Source organism: Carassius auratus, chromosome 49 (genome assembly GCF_003368295.1).
Source record: "Carassius auratus strain Wakin chromosome 49, ASM336829v1, whole genome shotgun sequence".
Lineage (NCBI taxonomy): Eukaryota > Metazoa > Chordata > Actinopteri > Cypriniformes > Cyprinidae > Carassius > Carassius auratus.
The window spans coordinates 15,865,925-15,878,679 of record NC_039291.1 but is presented as its reverse complement, the minus strand read 5'-3'; the positions used below and the strand labels follow the sequence as shown (position 1 = coordinate 15,878,679).

Sequence of the window (12,755 nt, the reverse complement as noted above, 5' to 3'; positions counted from 1 at the left end):
AGATCCCAGCGAGACACCACGCCAGATCCACACACGCCAGATCCACAGACGACAGATCCACACAAGATCCAAACGACACGATCCCGCCAGAACCACACACGCCAGATCACAGACGACAGATCCACACACGACAGATCCAACAGACGACAGATCCACACACGACAGATCCACACACGACAGATCCACACACGACAGATCCACACACAGCCAGATCCACAGACGACAGATCCACAGACGACAGATTCACACACGACAGATCCACACACGCCAGATCCACAGACGACAGATCCACAGACGACAGATCCACACACGACAGATCCACACACGACAGATCCACACACCCAGATCCACAGACGCCAGATCCACACACGCCAGAACCACACACGCCAGATCCACACACGACAGATCCACACACGCCAGATTCACACACGACAGATCCACACACGCAAGATTCACAACGACAGATCCACAGACGACAGATCCACAGACGACAGATCCAAACACGACAGATCACACACACGACAGATCCAACACACCCAGATCCACAACGACAGATCCACACACCCAGATCCACACACGCCAGATCCACACACGAACAGATCCACAGACGACAGATCCACAGACGACAGATCCAAACACGACAGATCCACACACGACAGATCCACACACGCCAGATCCACACACGACAGATCCACAGACGACATATCCCCACACGACAGATCCACACACGCAGATCCACACACGACAGATCCACACACAGCCAGATCACACACGCCAGATCACACACGCCAGATCCACACACGACAGATCCACACACGCCAGATCCACACACGCAGATCCCACACACGCCAGATCCACAGACGACAGATCCACACACGACAGAATCCAACACGACAGATCACACACGCCAGAACCACAGACGACAGATCCACACACGCCAGATCCACACAACGCCAGATCCACACACGACAGATCCACACACGCCAGATCCACAAAGCCAGATCCACACTAGGGGTGTCCATGGTTAACCGGTTAACCGATTAACCGTTAAAAATTGTGTAACCGAGTGAAACATTTTGCTCGTTACCAGTGTACAACTGCCAATTGTAACATTCCATTACATTTTTAGAAAGTTAAACCTTTATTGTTTTTAAATATTTAGCAGTTGAAAAATAAAGAAATATTAAATAAATGGTATAAAATAATACCTCAACCAGAATTATGTGTGTTGAATTTTGTATTTTAATCAAAATAACAACATATACAAAATAACCACAGTAAAATTATGAAGAATAACTTCCACAATTTAGAAGTTTTAATGGTTTTTGAGTAATAATAATAATTAACACATCTTACACTACATTGAAAAGACATGAACTGCAAGTGACCATAATTGTTACTGTAATAACACAATGTGTTCACATGCATGCACACTTTACTCTTCAAGACCTTCATTGTCTGTGAAGCAATCCCAGCTACAGTAGCCAGGGTGGTCATCTGAGGAGTAAAACCCCAAAAGCACTCCTTGTTGGCCATTTTCCTGGTGACCAGCCCCACAGTCTTTGTGAAGCTGGCTGCACTGTAGGCGACTGCAACTAGAGATTATGTACGGCTTTCTGTACTTTAGATAGTGTCTTTTTAAATATCTTCACTGCACCTGTTCAGTATCAACAAAAAAAAGGGTAATGTTAAGGAAATGGAAGAGAGTGAGATTACTTAGTCTAATTGTTATAGCCACAAAAACAAGAGGGTTGACCACACTTACTGAAGTCACCATCAAGCCAGTTGAGTGTGGCTCCTGTTAAATATGCTCCTGACTGACAGTGTTGTTAAATCTCTGGCATGAACAATTACGTCAGATGGGTCAAGTTTAATTACAATACTGACATTTAATTATCATTAATGTTAAAGCAATTTACTTGTTGCTGAAGGTGCCTGGTCCACCACAGTTGTGCTTTGTTGTTCTGATGCATCTGATTGCTGGGCTGGGGACACAAAGAAGACATCAGCACAGCAAAACTGGAACAATACTATGTCTGTGTGCTGACGTTAGGTAAATTCAACACAGAATAGTACTGCACCATTCACCTATGACAGTCCCATAGCAGACAAGGTGATGGTGCTCAGAAGTTTCAGTCTCTATTTGTGGAGGTGTTATGAGGATGGATAACACTTGATATACATTTTGATCTGAAACAAAAAAGTAAAACAATAGAATAACAGAACAACAAAATAGAAAAAATAAATATGTTAATGTCACATGTAAAAAGACCTTGACTTCTAAGGTGGCAACATACATTTAAAATGTAAAGAGTGCTGCATCTTCTATGCCAATCCTATCCCTGGAGGTGAATGAAAAATTAAATATGAAAACAACCACCTCATATGACCTTTTTAAAATTATACAACAAATGCTAAAGGAATACACATACAAAACGATCGTGTCCTTTCATTATTCACTACGTTATTTTACCACAAGCCACCAAAAACTAAGTTACATCTATGCTATCCATCATGTACTAAAGGTAAAAATTTAAAGAGCAAACAATTAACAAATAAGTTTATCAGAAATGTATTATCCAAACTGTACTTCCCCAGTCAACTGAAAAGAAAGTATGTTCTTCAAGAATTTATTGAAGAAGAGGCAAAGAAAATAAGGAAGCTTTATTTTACTTATCCAGTTCTTCCTAAAGCCAAAGAAGTAACATTTAAAATTCTAAAGGACATTTATCCATCTAATCACTTCCTACAAGAAAGATTTAATTGGGAGAACAATTCATGCGGGTTCTGTGAGAAAGATATTGAAACTGTTGATCATATGTTTTTGAAATGTGAATCTGTACAGACTTTTTGGCTGGAATTTCAAAACTGGCTTCATTTCAAACAGATATCAATACACCCTTTGACTGTGATCTCAGTTAAGGTTGGAGTATTGTTGAAGGAAAAGATCCTAGACTTTTTGATAAATAACTTAATTACTTTGTGCAAATACTAGATTCATAGATAAGTAGATAAGTAAGATAAGTACGTTTTTAAAGGTTAAACCTCACTTCAGTGGATGGAAGAATGAACTAAAGATATTTGCAAAGTCTCTTCATTACAGGATGGACAGGAACGCCCAGAAACTCTTGTATGCTTTGAACTTGTTTTTGTTGTTAGAATAAGACCCTAAGACATCTTTCTTTTTCTTTCCGTTATTTATTCTGTTTTATCTTATGGTGTGATTATTGTTATTTGTTATTTTTTCCATCTTTGTTCTTTCTATTTGGCTTTATCGACACTAATAATATGTGTTCAGTTGTTGAAATGTGGGGTAAAGGTTTGTAATTGAACTTGATAACTTAATAAAAAAACACATTGGACAGAAACATTGATCTATAAATTACTATATATGGTGTATATATGATCAGTGGCCAGACATCAACATTGCTCGCGATATAAATCTATAAATCCATAGTGTTTAGTATTCTTATGTTACTAATTTCACGTAAGCCCTGTGCGTTTTTCTTACACTGCGCGTTACAACAGCGTCAGTTCACCATTTTAGCGATGCAGAGATAAAATTACCTGAGTTTAAGTTTGAAGTACTCCCGGCGACGCCATCTTGATGTTTTCAAGTGGAGGTGACGTATTTCCGGTTTGAAAGTGGAGCTCCACTCGCCCATGGTCTGCAGCCAGACCCTTCTCGCGGAGTCTGCTTGTTACCTTTTGCCTTATACATTTTAGGCTTATTCTCAAATTCAGATTGTGTTAATGGGCGGCATTATTAGGCAGTTTTAATAGGATAATTTGACCGGAGAGATTAAATTTTGTCGGACATTCCTTTTTTTTTTTTTCGGCCAATGTCCGGATATTACTGTGGTTATGGTTACTATGGCACACTATGGTTAACCGAGTATTAACCGCTAAGGGCCTCGGTTAACGGTTAATGAAAAACTTGAGAACGTGCAGCCCTAGTCACCACACGACAGATCCACACATGACAGATCCACAGACGACAGATTCACACACGACAGATCCACACACGCCAGATCCACACATGCCAGATCCACACATGACAGATCCACACACGACAGATCCACACACGACAGATCCACAGACGCCAGATCCACAGACGACAGATCCACACACGACAGATCCACAGACGCCAGATCCACACACGACAGATCCACACACGACAGATCCACACACGCCAGATCCACACACGACAGATCCACACACGCCTCACAGAGATCACAGAGCAGTCTGACCACTGAACAGCATCACATCATTCAGCCAAACCACAGGAAGCTGATTATGATCAGCTCCAAATATAGATAAATTTAGCCTAATTATTAGCTAAAGGAAACATTCCCTGTGCCATTTCAAGAAAATTTAGACTTTAATTAAAAATATAAATAAAAATTCTGTCAAGACTCTCCGAGGGATTGGTATGGTAATGAGATTTGCTACTGCCAATCCATCCACAACATGCTGCTGTTAGCATGTAAGAAATATTGCTCCTGCAAATATAACATTCATGAAATAACCTCCTTTTACATACATACAATACATGAATCCCCAGGTGGAGCTGGGGAAGGGGGGGGGGGCTTCTGAAGCAAGCTGCACTGCTGTGGCAAGCTCTAGTCATATATTTGAATGCTGAGCAGCGAGCTCATTGGCTACTGATACAGGAGAGAACCAATCAGCTGTGCCATGTGATAATGATGTCATTAGGTCAGACTGAGTTAGACCTACCAGACTGCGCCATCTAGAGTTGCATGCCAGAACTATACAGTATACACACACACAAGATGTTATTGAAGTAATATTATTAATAAGAAAGCTAAAATTCATAATAGTATTACTAAAAACATGAATGATACATATAATTGAGGTATCACTATAATTATCTCACCACAAAGCGCTCCAGCCTGGTTCCTCCGGCGTTCCCTATGAAGATGCCGGAGCTGGGCTGGAAGGTGAGTCCGTCTGGACTCCTGCGGAAGGCGACGCGGTGGTGCTCCTCACAGTCCATGTACAGCCGCACCTCCTCTCCCTGTACCGCCAGTGTGAAGCGCGCCCAGCGGCCCGTCAGATCGCCCATCTTGAAGGACGCCGCCTCCTGTGTGTGAGCGGCCCCGGGCTCGGTGTAGTACAGAACCACGCGCTGGGAGCCGTCCTCCACCGGAGCCAGAGACACTCCCAGATGGACGATCTTCTGCAGCGCGTCTGTGATGGCGAACAGCATTCCTCCGCGCCGGGAGCTGGGTCTGGCCGTCACGATGATGGAGAAGTCACGGTAGAACGGGTCGGGGATGAAGGAGCGCGTCAGACGGCCCACGTTAGCGTCCGGACCGAAGCTGTACGCCGGGAAGCCCTCGAAGCCCGTGATGAAGGCCACAGACGGAGGCAGAGGAACACCAATGAGCTCGGTGAGGTCCAGCTGCGCGCTCGAGACCCGCTCTGCACACACACAGAATATATAGAGAGATAAACAAAAACTGATACATGTATGTAAATTTATGTGTATGCATGTACTGTATAGTATATATAAAAAATACAGTAAAAAGTGAAATATTACTCCAGTGTGAATCATCAGTTTTCTGTGTGAATCTGTGTTAAAGTGTGATGTATTTCTGTGATGCTCCGCTGTATTTTCAGCATCATTCCTCCAGTCTTCAGTGTCACATGATCTTTTTATCAATGTTGAAAACACTTGCTTGAGCAATCAGAGTTCAACTCATCCACATATGCTTTACAAAACAAAAGATTTCATGAGTGCCTACGTAAAAAGCATCTTTCCATCTCTAGTATTTCTTTACAGTCTCAGTTCTGCTTATAACTCATGGCAATATAAGTCTTCATAGTCACACAATGCATTCTCCTGTTTATGAGCTGAGATCCGGCCAGCAGTGCTGCAGTTTTATTAGCACACATTTCTCCAGACATCCCTGCAGCTCCTGCATCTTCACGTCACCCCCTTCTGTTTTCAGAAAGATCTCATTGTTTCCCTCACAGATGAGAAAGCAAAACAGCGGCGTCTGCCAGAACTCCTGTACCACAGCGGATCACGCTTCAGCATCATTTACATTTCACCAAACAAGCCGAGCACACGCAGCGGAGCTGGTATCAGCACACACATGCTCTCCATTAGAGAGGAGAAGCACTAACAATCAGCCGCTCTGTTACCGGCCCATCATCTGGAAGAGATTAGTGTGGCTAATGGATGTGCTGCGAGGAACGTGCTGGAGTTTAACAGCACTCTACAGCAAGACATGCCGTCTCAGCACTCACACAACAACACAGCTTCTGCTCGTACACCACTGATGATTCACCTGGGTGAGCGACACACATCCAGTTCACTAACCTCAGAAGTCAGAAATCATCTCCGTGCAGTCATAGCCAGAACACATTACTGTGAAACTGAGTTTTTCAGACCTACAGCTATAAAAGTGAACGCTGAAGACTGGAATGGAGGCAGATCACAGTCAAAGCAAATGAATAAATACATGGAGAAGTGGTTCAGAACCAGTAGCATGCAGTAACAAGACCTTATTATCTTTCATAAACAGTAAATATTAGGCTTAATGACATGCATTTGAAAGTTTTGCTAACACCTCAAAGCCTTCATTAAAAATGTACATTATAATGCATTATATCTACGTATTCATAATTATTTTTAACCAAAGTTAAAATGTGTTCAAATATTTTGAAGATTCCTTTATAGCGCTGAAATCTGTTGTTCTTCAGGTTTTAATGCATTCTCAGTGAACAGATAATTATTACAACTATGGTTACAATAACTCGTGAAAATTATTTTATAATGCATTACATGTAAAGTTTTCAAGTAGAGTGCTACCAAAGTCTATTTACCTCTTCGTATGCATGAAAACACACATATCTTTGTATGTGTCACAGTGGATATATCCACATCTCACAGCGATTATGACGAATAACCTCATGTCATCAGGAGAGGTTTGTAATGCATCAGAACACACTCAGTGATCACACCCATATCTGTGTGGCATTTATATCTCTGCACATTTGGCAGAGCGTGAATTCTCCATAGATGTTTCCAATCATCAGACTCCACCAGCCGGTTGTGTAACTAGTGGAAACACTTAGCCAGTATGAAGACATTTGGGAACAGTTTTTATGAAATGAAGCTGAGAGATGAAGTTCGGAGGATCCAAGGATCCAGGATAAGAGCTGAAGGTCTGATTGGCTCTCGCTGGGTTGAGGTCAGCATGAGGAACAAGGAGGACTTTATATTGCATTTCTCTCCTGTGGAATGGACCAAAGGTTGAAGAGCTGTCTGTGGGCAGAGGAGGTCATCACGAGCCGTACGGAGTTAGGAATTTCAACAGAGACCCAGTCCTTCAGGAATCATGTTTGAGGATGAGAGGCTTCTCCATCATTAGTTTAAAACTCCATCATTAGGTTCAAACATCTCCACACTGCTGACGATGGACGTTTACAGTAATACACTCAATGTAAGCGATGAAGTGAACATGATGAGGAAACTCAGATTCAGAAGAGGTTTGAGATTCTGAGGCAATAGCAAAGACTGTAAACATAGTACTACATCACATGTGTGAGCTCATGGACGGAGGAAAGCAGCAAACACAGCAGAATCTCAGCCGTCCGAAATGAGGTCCTGTATTTGGCAGATCATCCGGCCCAGGGAGGAGTGTTAAACTCAATCTATAGACGCTCCCATGAGCCTCAGAGGAGGAAAGGCCTGAGCAAAACTGGAGGATCTCGTCTAATGAACACCAAATGCCTAAAGAATACATAAATGAGCAGAATCTATGCAATGAAGAAAAGTCTGCTGAGCACAAGGACATTAGTATCTGGTAGCATTTGGCCAAACATACTCTGTTTCTAACAGCTTTAGCAGCGCTGACCTATGCTTCAGGACACAGTCTTATCTCCCAACAATCCCCAGCTCCTGCCTCTCCCTCCAGACACACACACACACACACACACACTGACCACTTCCTGCCAGAGTCTTTGATGTCAGAGCACCACACACACATCAGTTCTTCAGCAGTGCTATCTACACTAGTCAATAAACACTGTACACACACACAGAGTCAGTGAGTGGAGATTCTGACTGAAGTTTCTTCTGCTCAGGGCTGTGTTTATTTGATCAAACTACAGTAAAAACAGTGAAATATTATTCCAGTGTGAATCATCGGTTTTCTGTGTGAATCTGTGTTAAAGTGTAATGTATTTCTGTGATGCTCCGCTGTATTTTCAGCATCATTCCTCCAGTCTTCAGTGTCACATGATCTTCAGAAATCAGAATAATATGATGATTTACTGCTCAAGAAACATTTCTGCTTATTATCAATGTTGAACACAGTTGTGCTGCTCAATATTTCTGTGGAAACTGTGATACATTTTATTTTTCAGGATTCACAGATGAACAGGAAGTTCAGAAGAACAGCTTTTATCTGAAACAGAAATCTACTGTAACATTATAACTGTCTTTACTGACACTTTTGATCAATAGAAATATTAATATTTTGCCCCAACAAACAAGTTTCATTCTATACTTGACTCAACTTGATGTAACTAAAGAATAACTTACTTCAGCTTTACTTTGCTGTGCTTTCATTAGTCAGTAATAAACCAGTATCACACACTAAATCTAAAGCACACACTGCGCTGCAGATTTCAGCATCAAGCTGAGCACACACACACACACTCACACACACACACACGCAGCTTTCATTTCTAGCAGCAGCACATTAACAAGCAGAGCAGCATGTCTGTGGTTTGATATTTTCCAGCGAGGAGCTCAGTGAAGCTCTGTTCTCAGTGAACTTTCATCTCAATAATTCGTCTCACCTCCTCCGTTCACCTCAGCTTCATCACGACCAGAAGAGTTAGCACCAGAACACCAACAGCACACGCAATACAGCATGAAAACCTGCTCAACGATCCAGCCGTAGATCTGAATATCTGAATACTAGCCATGAAGATTGAGTTTCTCAGAAGATGAGAAGTAAACAGTAAGAGTGTGTGTTCTGTGTGTGTGCAGCGGTGTTACAGACACAAACACTCGAAGAGAAACTCCCTGTCCTTCACATCTATCTGAAGAGGAGCATCATGGGAGAGCGAGGTCTCTTCTCAAACACTCCTGCCTGCTTCTCTCGATGAGTCTCTAACACAATTTACAATCTAAATATTTAAGCAGTGCTGCTAACAGAAGCGCTTGGTTCTAGAAACCACACATATTTAGCTTTTGTTTGATCGTTTAATAAAAAACTTTAAGACTGACTTCAATTCAAATCATTTGAGTAATTTTATTTTAACTGTTATTTTATGCAATACTGCAACAATTTATTACGGGTCAAAACAAAACTTATTTTCACGATATGTATATAATATGTATTACTTTTTAACTGTTTGTCATTGTTTGGTGTAGTATTTGATGTCACTTGTTCTTACAATTCTGACTTTGTTCTTATTTTTTAGTCATTTAAATCTCACAGTTCTGTTTTTTAACATTACATCTTGCAATCTAACTCAAAACTGTGAGGGAAAAAGAAAGAAGAAAAGCAATTTTAAGCAGAATTTGTAGATTCAGTGTTTATGATTGTTATTTTCCCCAGAGCTCCTGGTGGGGCATGCTGACCACACTGACCACACACAACCTCTTTACACAGAGATGATGTCACTTTCATCACAGATGCAGATCTAAGGGTTAAACCACATAAATGTTTCATCTTTCATGCAAACTTCAAAGTTAATCCATACTGTATGCATTCTTACAGTGAATGAATCAAATGAGCGTTACAGATTCTGCGTGTGTTCATTATGGTGATGATGACTGATTATATTTGGCAGAAGATGCTCTTTTTAAGCAACACTACAGCTGTTCTGACTCTTTGCTAAAACTACGAAGCATCTCTTGGGTCCAGTCGAGTTTCCTCCCAGTTTCTGATGAACTGAGCGCTGGCTGCTTAGAGACGAAGCAGAAACACAGAGACACCGAGCCGATATCAGCCGCTGAGGAACACACACCACACACACTGGAGCTGAAGGAGTGTGTTGATGATGGCACACTGACGGAGACACATCTGTTCCTCTCTTCATGTCTCGACTCACTTCAGCTCCACTGAGAAATCACTTCATCAGGATCTGCTCCAACCTGAGCCAGCCTTACTGAACCATCTTCAGCTTCTCTCGAGCTCTTCTGCACGTCACCACTACACTTCTCTGACCACAAATCTGATAAAAACAGTATAATACAGCTGTTTTCTAAATAATATAAGATGCATCACAGTTTCCACAGAAATATTGAGCAGCACAACTGTGTTCAACACTGATAATAATCAGAAATGTTTTCTTGAGCAGTAAAGTCAAAACAAAACTTATTTTCACGATATGTATAATATGTATTACTTTTTAACTGTTTGTCATTGTTTGGTGTAGTATTTGATGTCACTTGTTCTTACAATTCTGACTTTGTTCTTATTTTTTAGTCATTTAAATCTATTTTATGCAATACTGCAACAATTTATTACGGGTCAAAACAAAACTTATTTTCACGATATGTATATAATATGTATTACTTTTTAACTGTTTGTCATTGTTTGGTGTAGTATTTGATGTCACTTGTTCTTACAATTCTGACTTGTTCTTATTTTTAGTCATTTAAATCTCACAGTTCTGTTTTTTAACATTACATCTTGCAATCTAACTCAAAACTGTGAGGGAAAAAGAAAGAAGAAAAGCAATTTTAAGCAGAATTTGTAGATTCAGTGTTTATGATTGTTATTTTCCCCAGAGCTCCTGGTGGGGCATGCTGACCACACTGACCACACACAACCTCTTTACACAGAGATGATGTCACTTTCATCACAGATGCAGATCTAAGGGTTAAACCACATAAATGTTTCATCTTTCATGCAAACTTCAAAGTTAATCCATACTGTATGCATTCTTACAGTGAATGAATCAAATGAGCGTTACAGATTCTGCGTGTGTTCATTATGGTGATGATGACTGATTATATTTGGCAGAAGATGCTCTTTTTAAGCAACACTACAGCTGTTCTGACTCTTTGCTAAAACTACGAAGCATCTCTTGGGTCCAGTCGAGTTTCCTCCCAGTTTCTGATGAACTGAGCGCTGGCTGCTTAGAGACGAAGCAGAAACACAGAGACACCGAGCCGATATCAGCCGCTGAGGAACACACACCACACACACTGGAGCTGAAGGAGTGTGTTGATGATGGCACACTGACGGAGACACATCTGTTCCTCTCTTCATGTCTCGACTCACTTCAGCTCCACTGAGAAATCACTTCATCAGGATCTGCTCCAACCTGAGCCAGCCTTACTGAACCATCTTCAGCTTCTCTCGAGCTCTTCTGCACGTCACCACTACACTTCTCTGACCACAAATCTGATAAAAACAGTATAATACAGCTGTTTTCTAAATAATATAAGATGCATCACAGTTTCCACAGAAATATTGAGCAGCACAACTGTGTTCAACACTGATAATAATCAGAAATGTTTCTTGAGCAGTAAATCATCATATTATTCTGATTTCTGAAGATCATGTGACACTGAAGACTGGAGGAATGATGCTGAAAATACAGCGGAGCATCACAGAAATACATTACACTTTAACACAGATTCAGATTTCACAGAATAAATCATTTGAAAGCAGGTGAGATTAGGGAAAGGTCAAGCTCAGATAAAGGAGAAAATGGCACGCTCAATGATAATATCAGTAAATTAAGCTGCCTTTATTAAATAAATACAGCATTAGTTTCCCTGTGGGTCAGTAGCACCTTCAGTATTGTGGACTGAGAGATTCAGAAAGCCCCAGTTCATTTCTGATCTTTACATTGGCAGAGAAATGATGGAAAGTCCGAGGGAAGCTGAAGTTTCTGGCATGTAAGGTCAGTAAGTGCTGTGATACAAACAGATGAATAAAACTCTGACAGACGACATCTAACAGAGGTCTGGTCTCACGGCCCGCCTGCATGCGCTGTGTTTGGAGGTAAACATCGGCCCACAGCTGTGTTTAAGCAGCTGTGATTCTCACGAAGCACTGAGAAAGAAGAGCCGCACGTAAACCACTCGACCCCAAACACACCGTCTCAGACCAGAGTCCTGGAGCCTTAGCTAAGGAACAGGAAGAAACTGAAAGAAAGAATAATGAGAGGAAAATAGGGACTGCCCGAGAGCTTACGTAACATTAGTTCAGGAATGACAGCTTTCGGGGAAGTTCTCGTCTCTCGTGAAAATTAATTCCAGAACATGCTTCTCAGAGATTTAACAGAGGAATATAAGGTGATGCTGCGCCTCAGCTGGATCCTAATGAACACAACTCAAGCGGATGCTTTATATTCCTTCGAAGAGGTCTGAGGATCTGCCTGCTGTCCTCACACACACACACACACACACACACACACACACTTGTGTCTCGTGATCAAACTCATCCTCCAAACACACATCTGAAGGGATGCTACTGTACTGATTAAATATGAAATAATAATCCCATGGCTCTATAATAACTGCAGTGGAAATTAAGGTTTCATAAAATGTCAGTGAGTATTACAAAATGTAAAAAATACTTTTAAATATTACATAACTATTCAAGGAAACGAATGCCTCAGTTTTAACCCTCTAATGTCCACTACAGTGGGCCGATCTAAGAGCTTGTTCAGGCTGTGATGTTCTGCTAGGACAGAGACGTCTCTCAAACTACATCATTCTGGGAGAACAAGACTTTTTCATTTTAACG

The 12,755-nt window shown here is 41.3% G+C and overlaps 1 protein-coding gene and 1 long non-coding RNA gene across 7 annotated transcripts in view; both read right to left on the bottom strand.

The window, feature by feature from the left end:
* col15a1a (collagen, type XV, alpha 1a) overlaps positions 1-12,755 on the bottom strand; it is a 57,449-nt gene that overhangs the window by 32,388 nt on the left and 12,306 nt on the right. For all 3 annotated transcript variants that reach the window (XM_026238270.1, XM_026238268.1, XM_026238269.1), the window contains exon 3: positions 4,898-5,445. In XM_026238270.1, the coding sequence (XP_026094055.1) occupies positions 4,898-5,445 (548 nt within the window). The remainder of the gene's footprint in view (positions 1-4,897; positions 5,446-12,755) is intronic.
* Positions 1,217-3,731, bottom strand: LOC113066352 (uncharacterized). Of its 4 annotated transcripts, XR_003279152.1 has the most exons (6): positions 3,568-3,725; positions 2,298-2,342; positions 2,089-2,190; positions 1,920-1,985; positions 1,766-1,837; positions 1,217-1,657 (listed from the first exon to the last, which is right to left on the bottom strand). It is a non-coding gene; the product is annotated as an uncharacterized LOC113066352 (long non-coding RNA). The 4 variants fall into 4 exon arrangements; XR_003279151.1 differs by having other exon boundaries at positions 1,766-1,985; positions 3,568-3,719; XR_003279149.1 differs by lacking the exon at positions 1,217-1,657 and having other exon boundaries at positions 1,687-1,985; positions 3,568-3,731.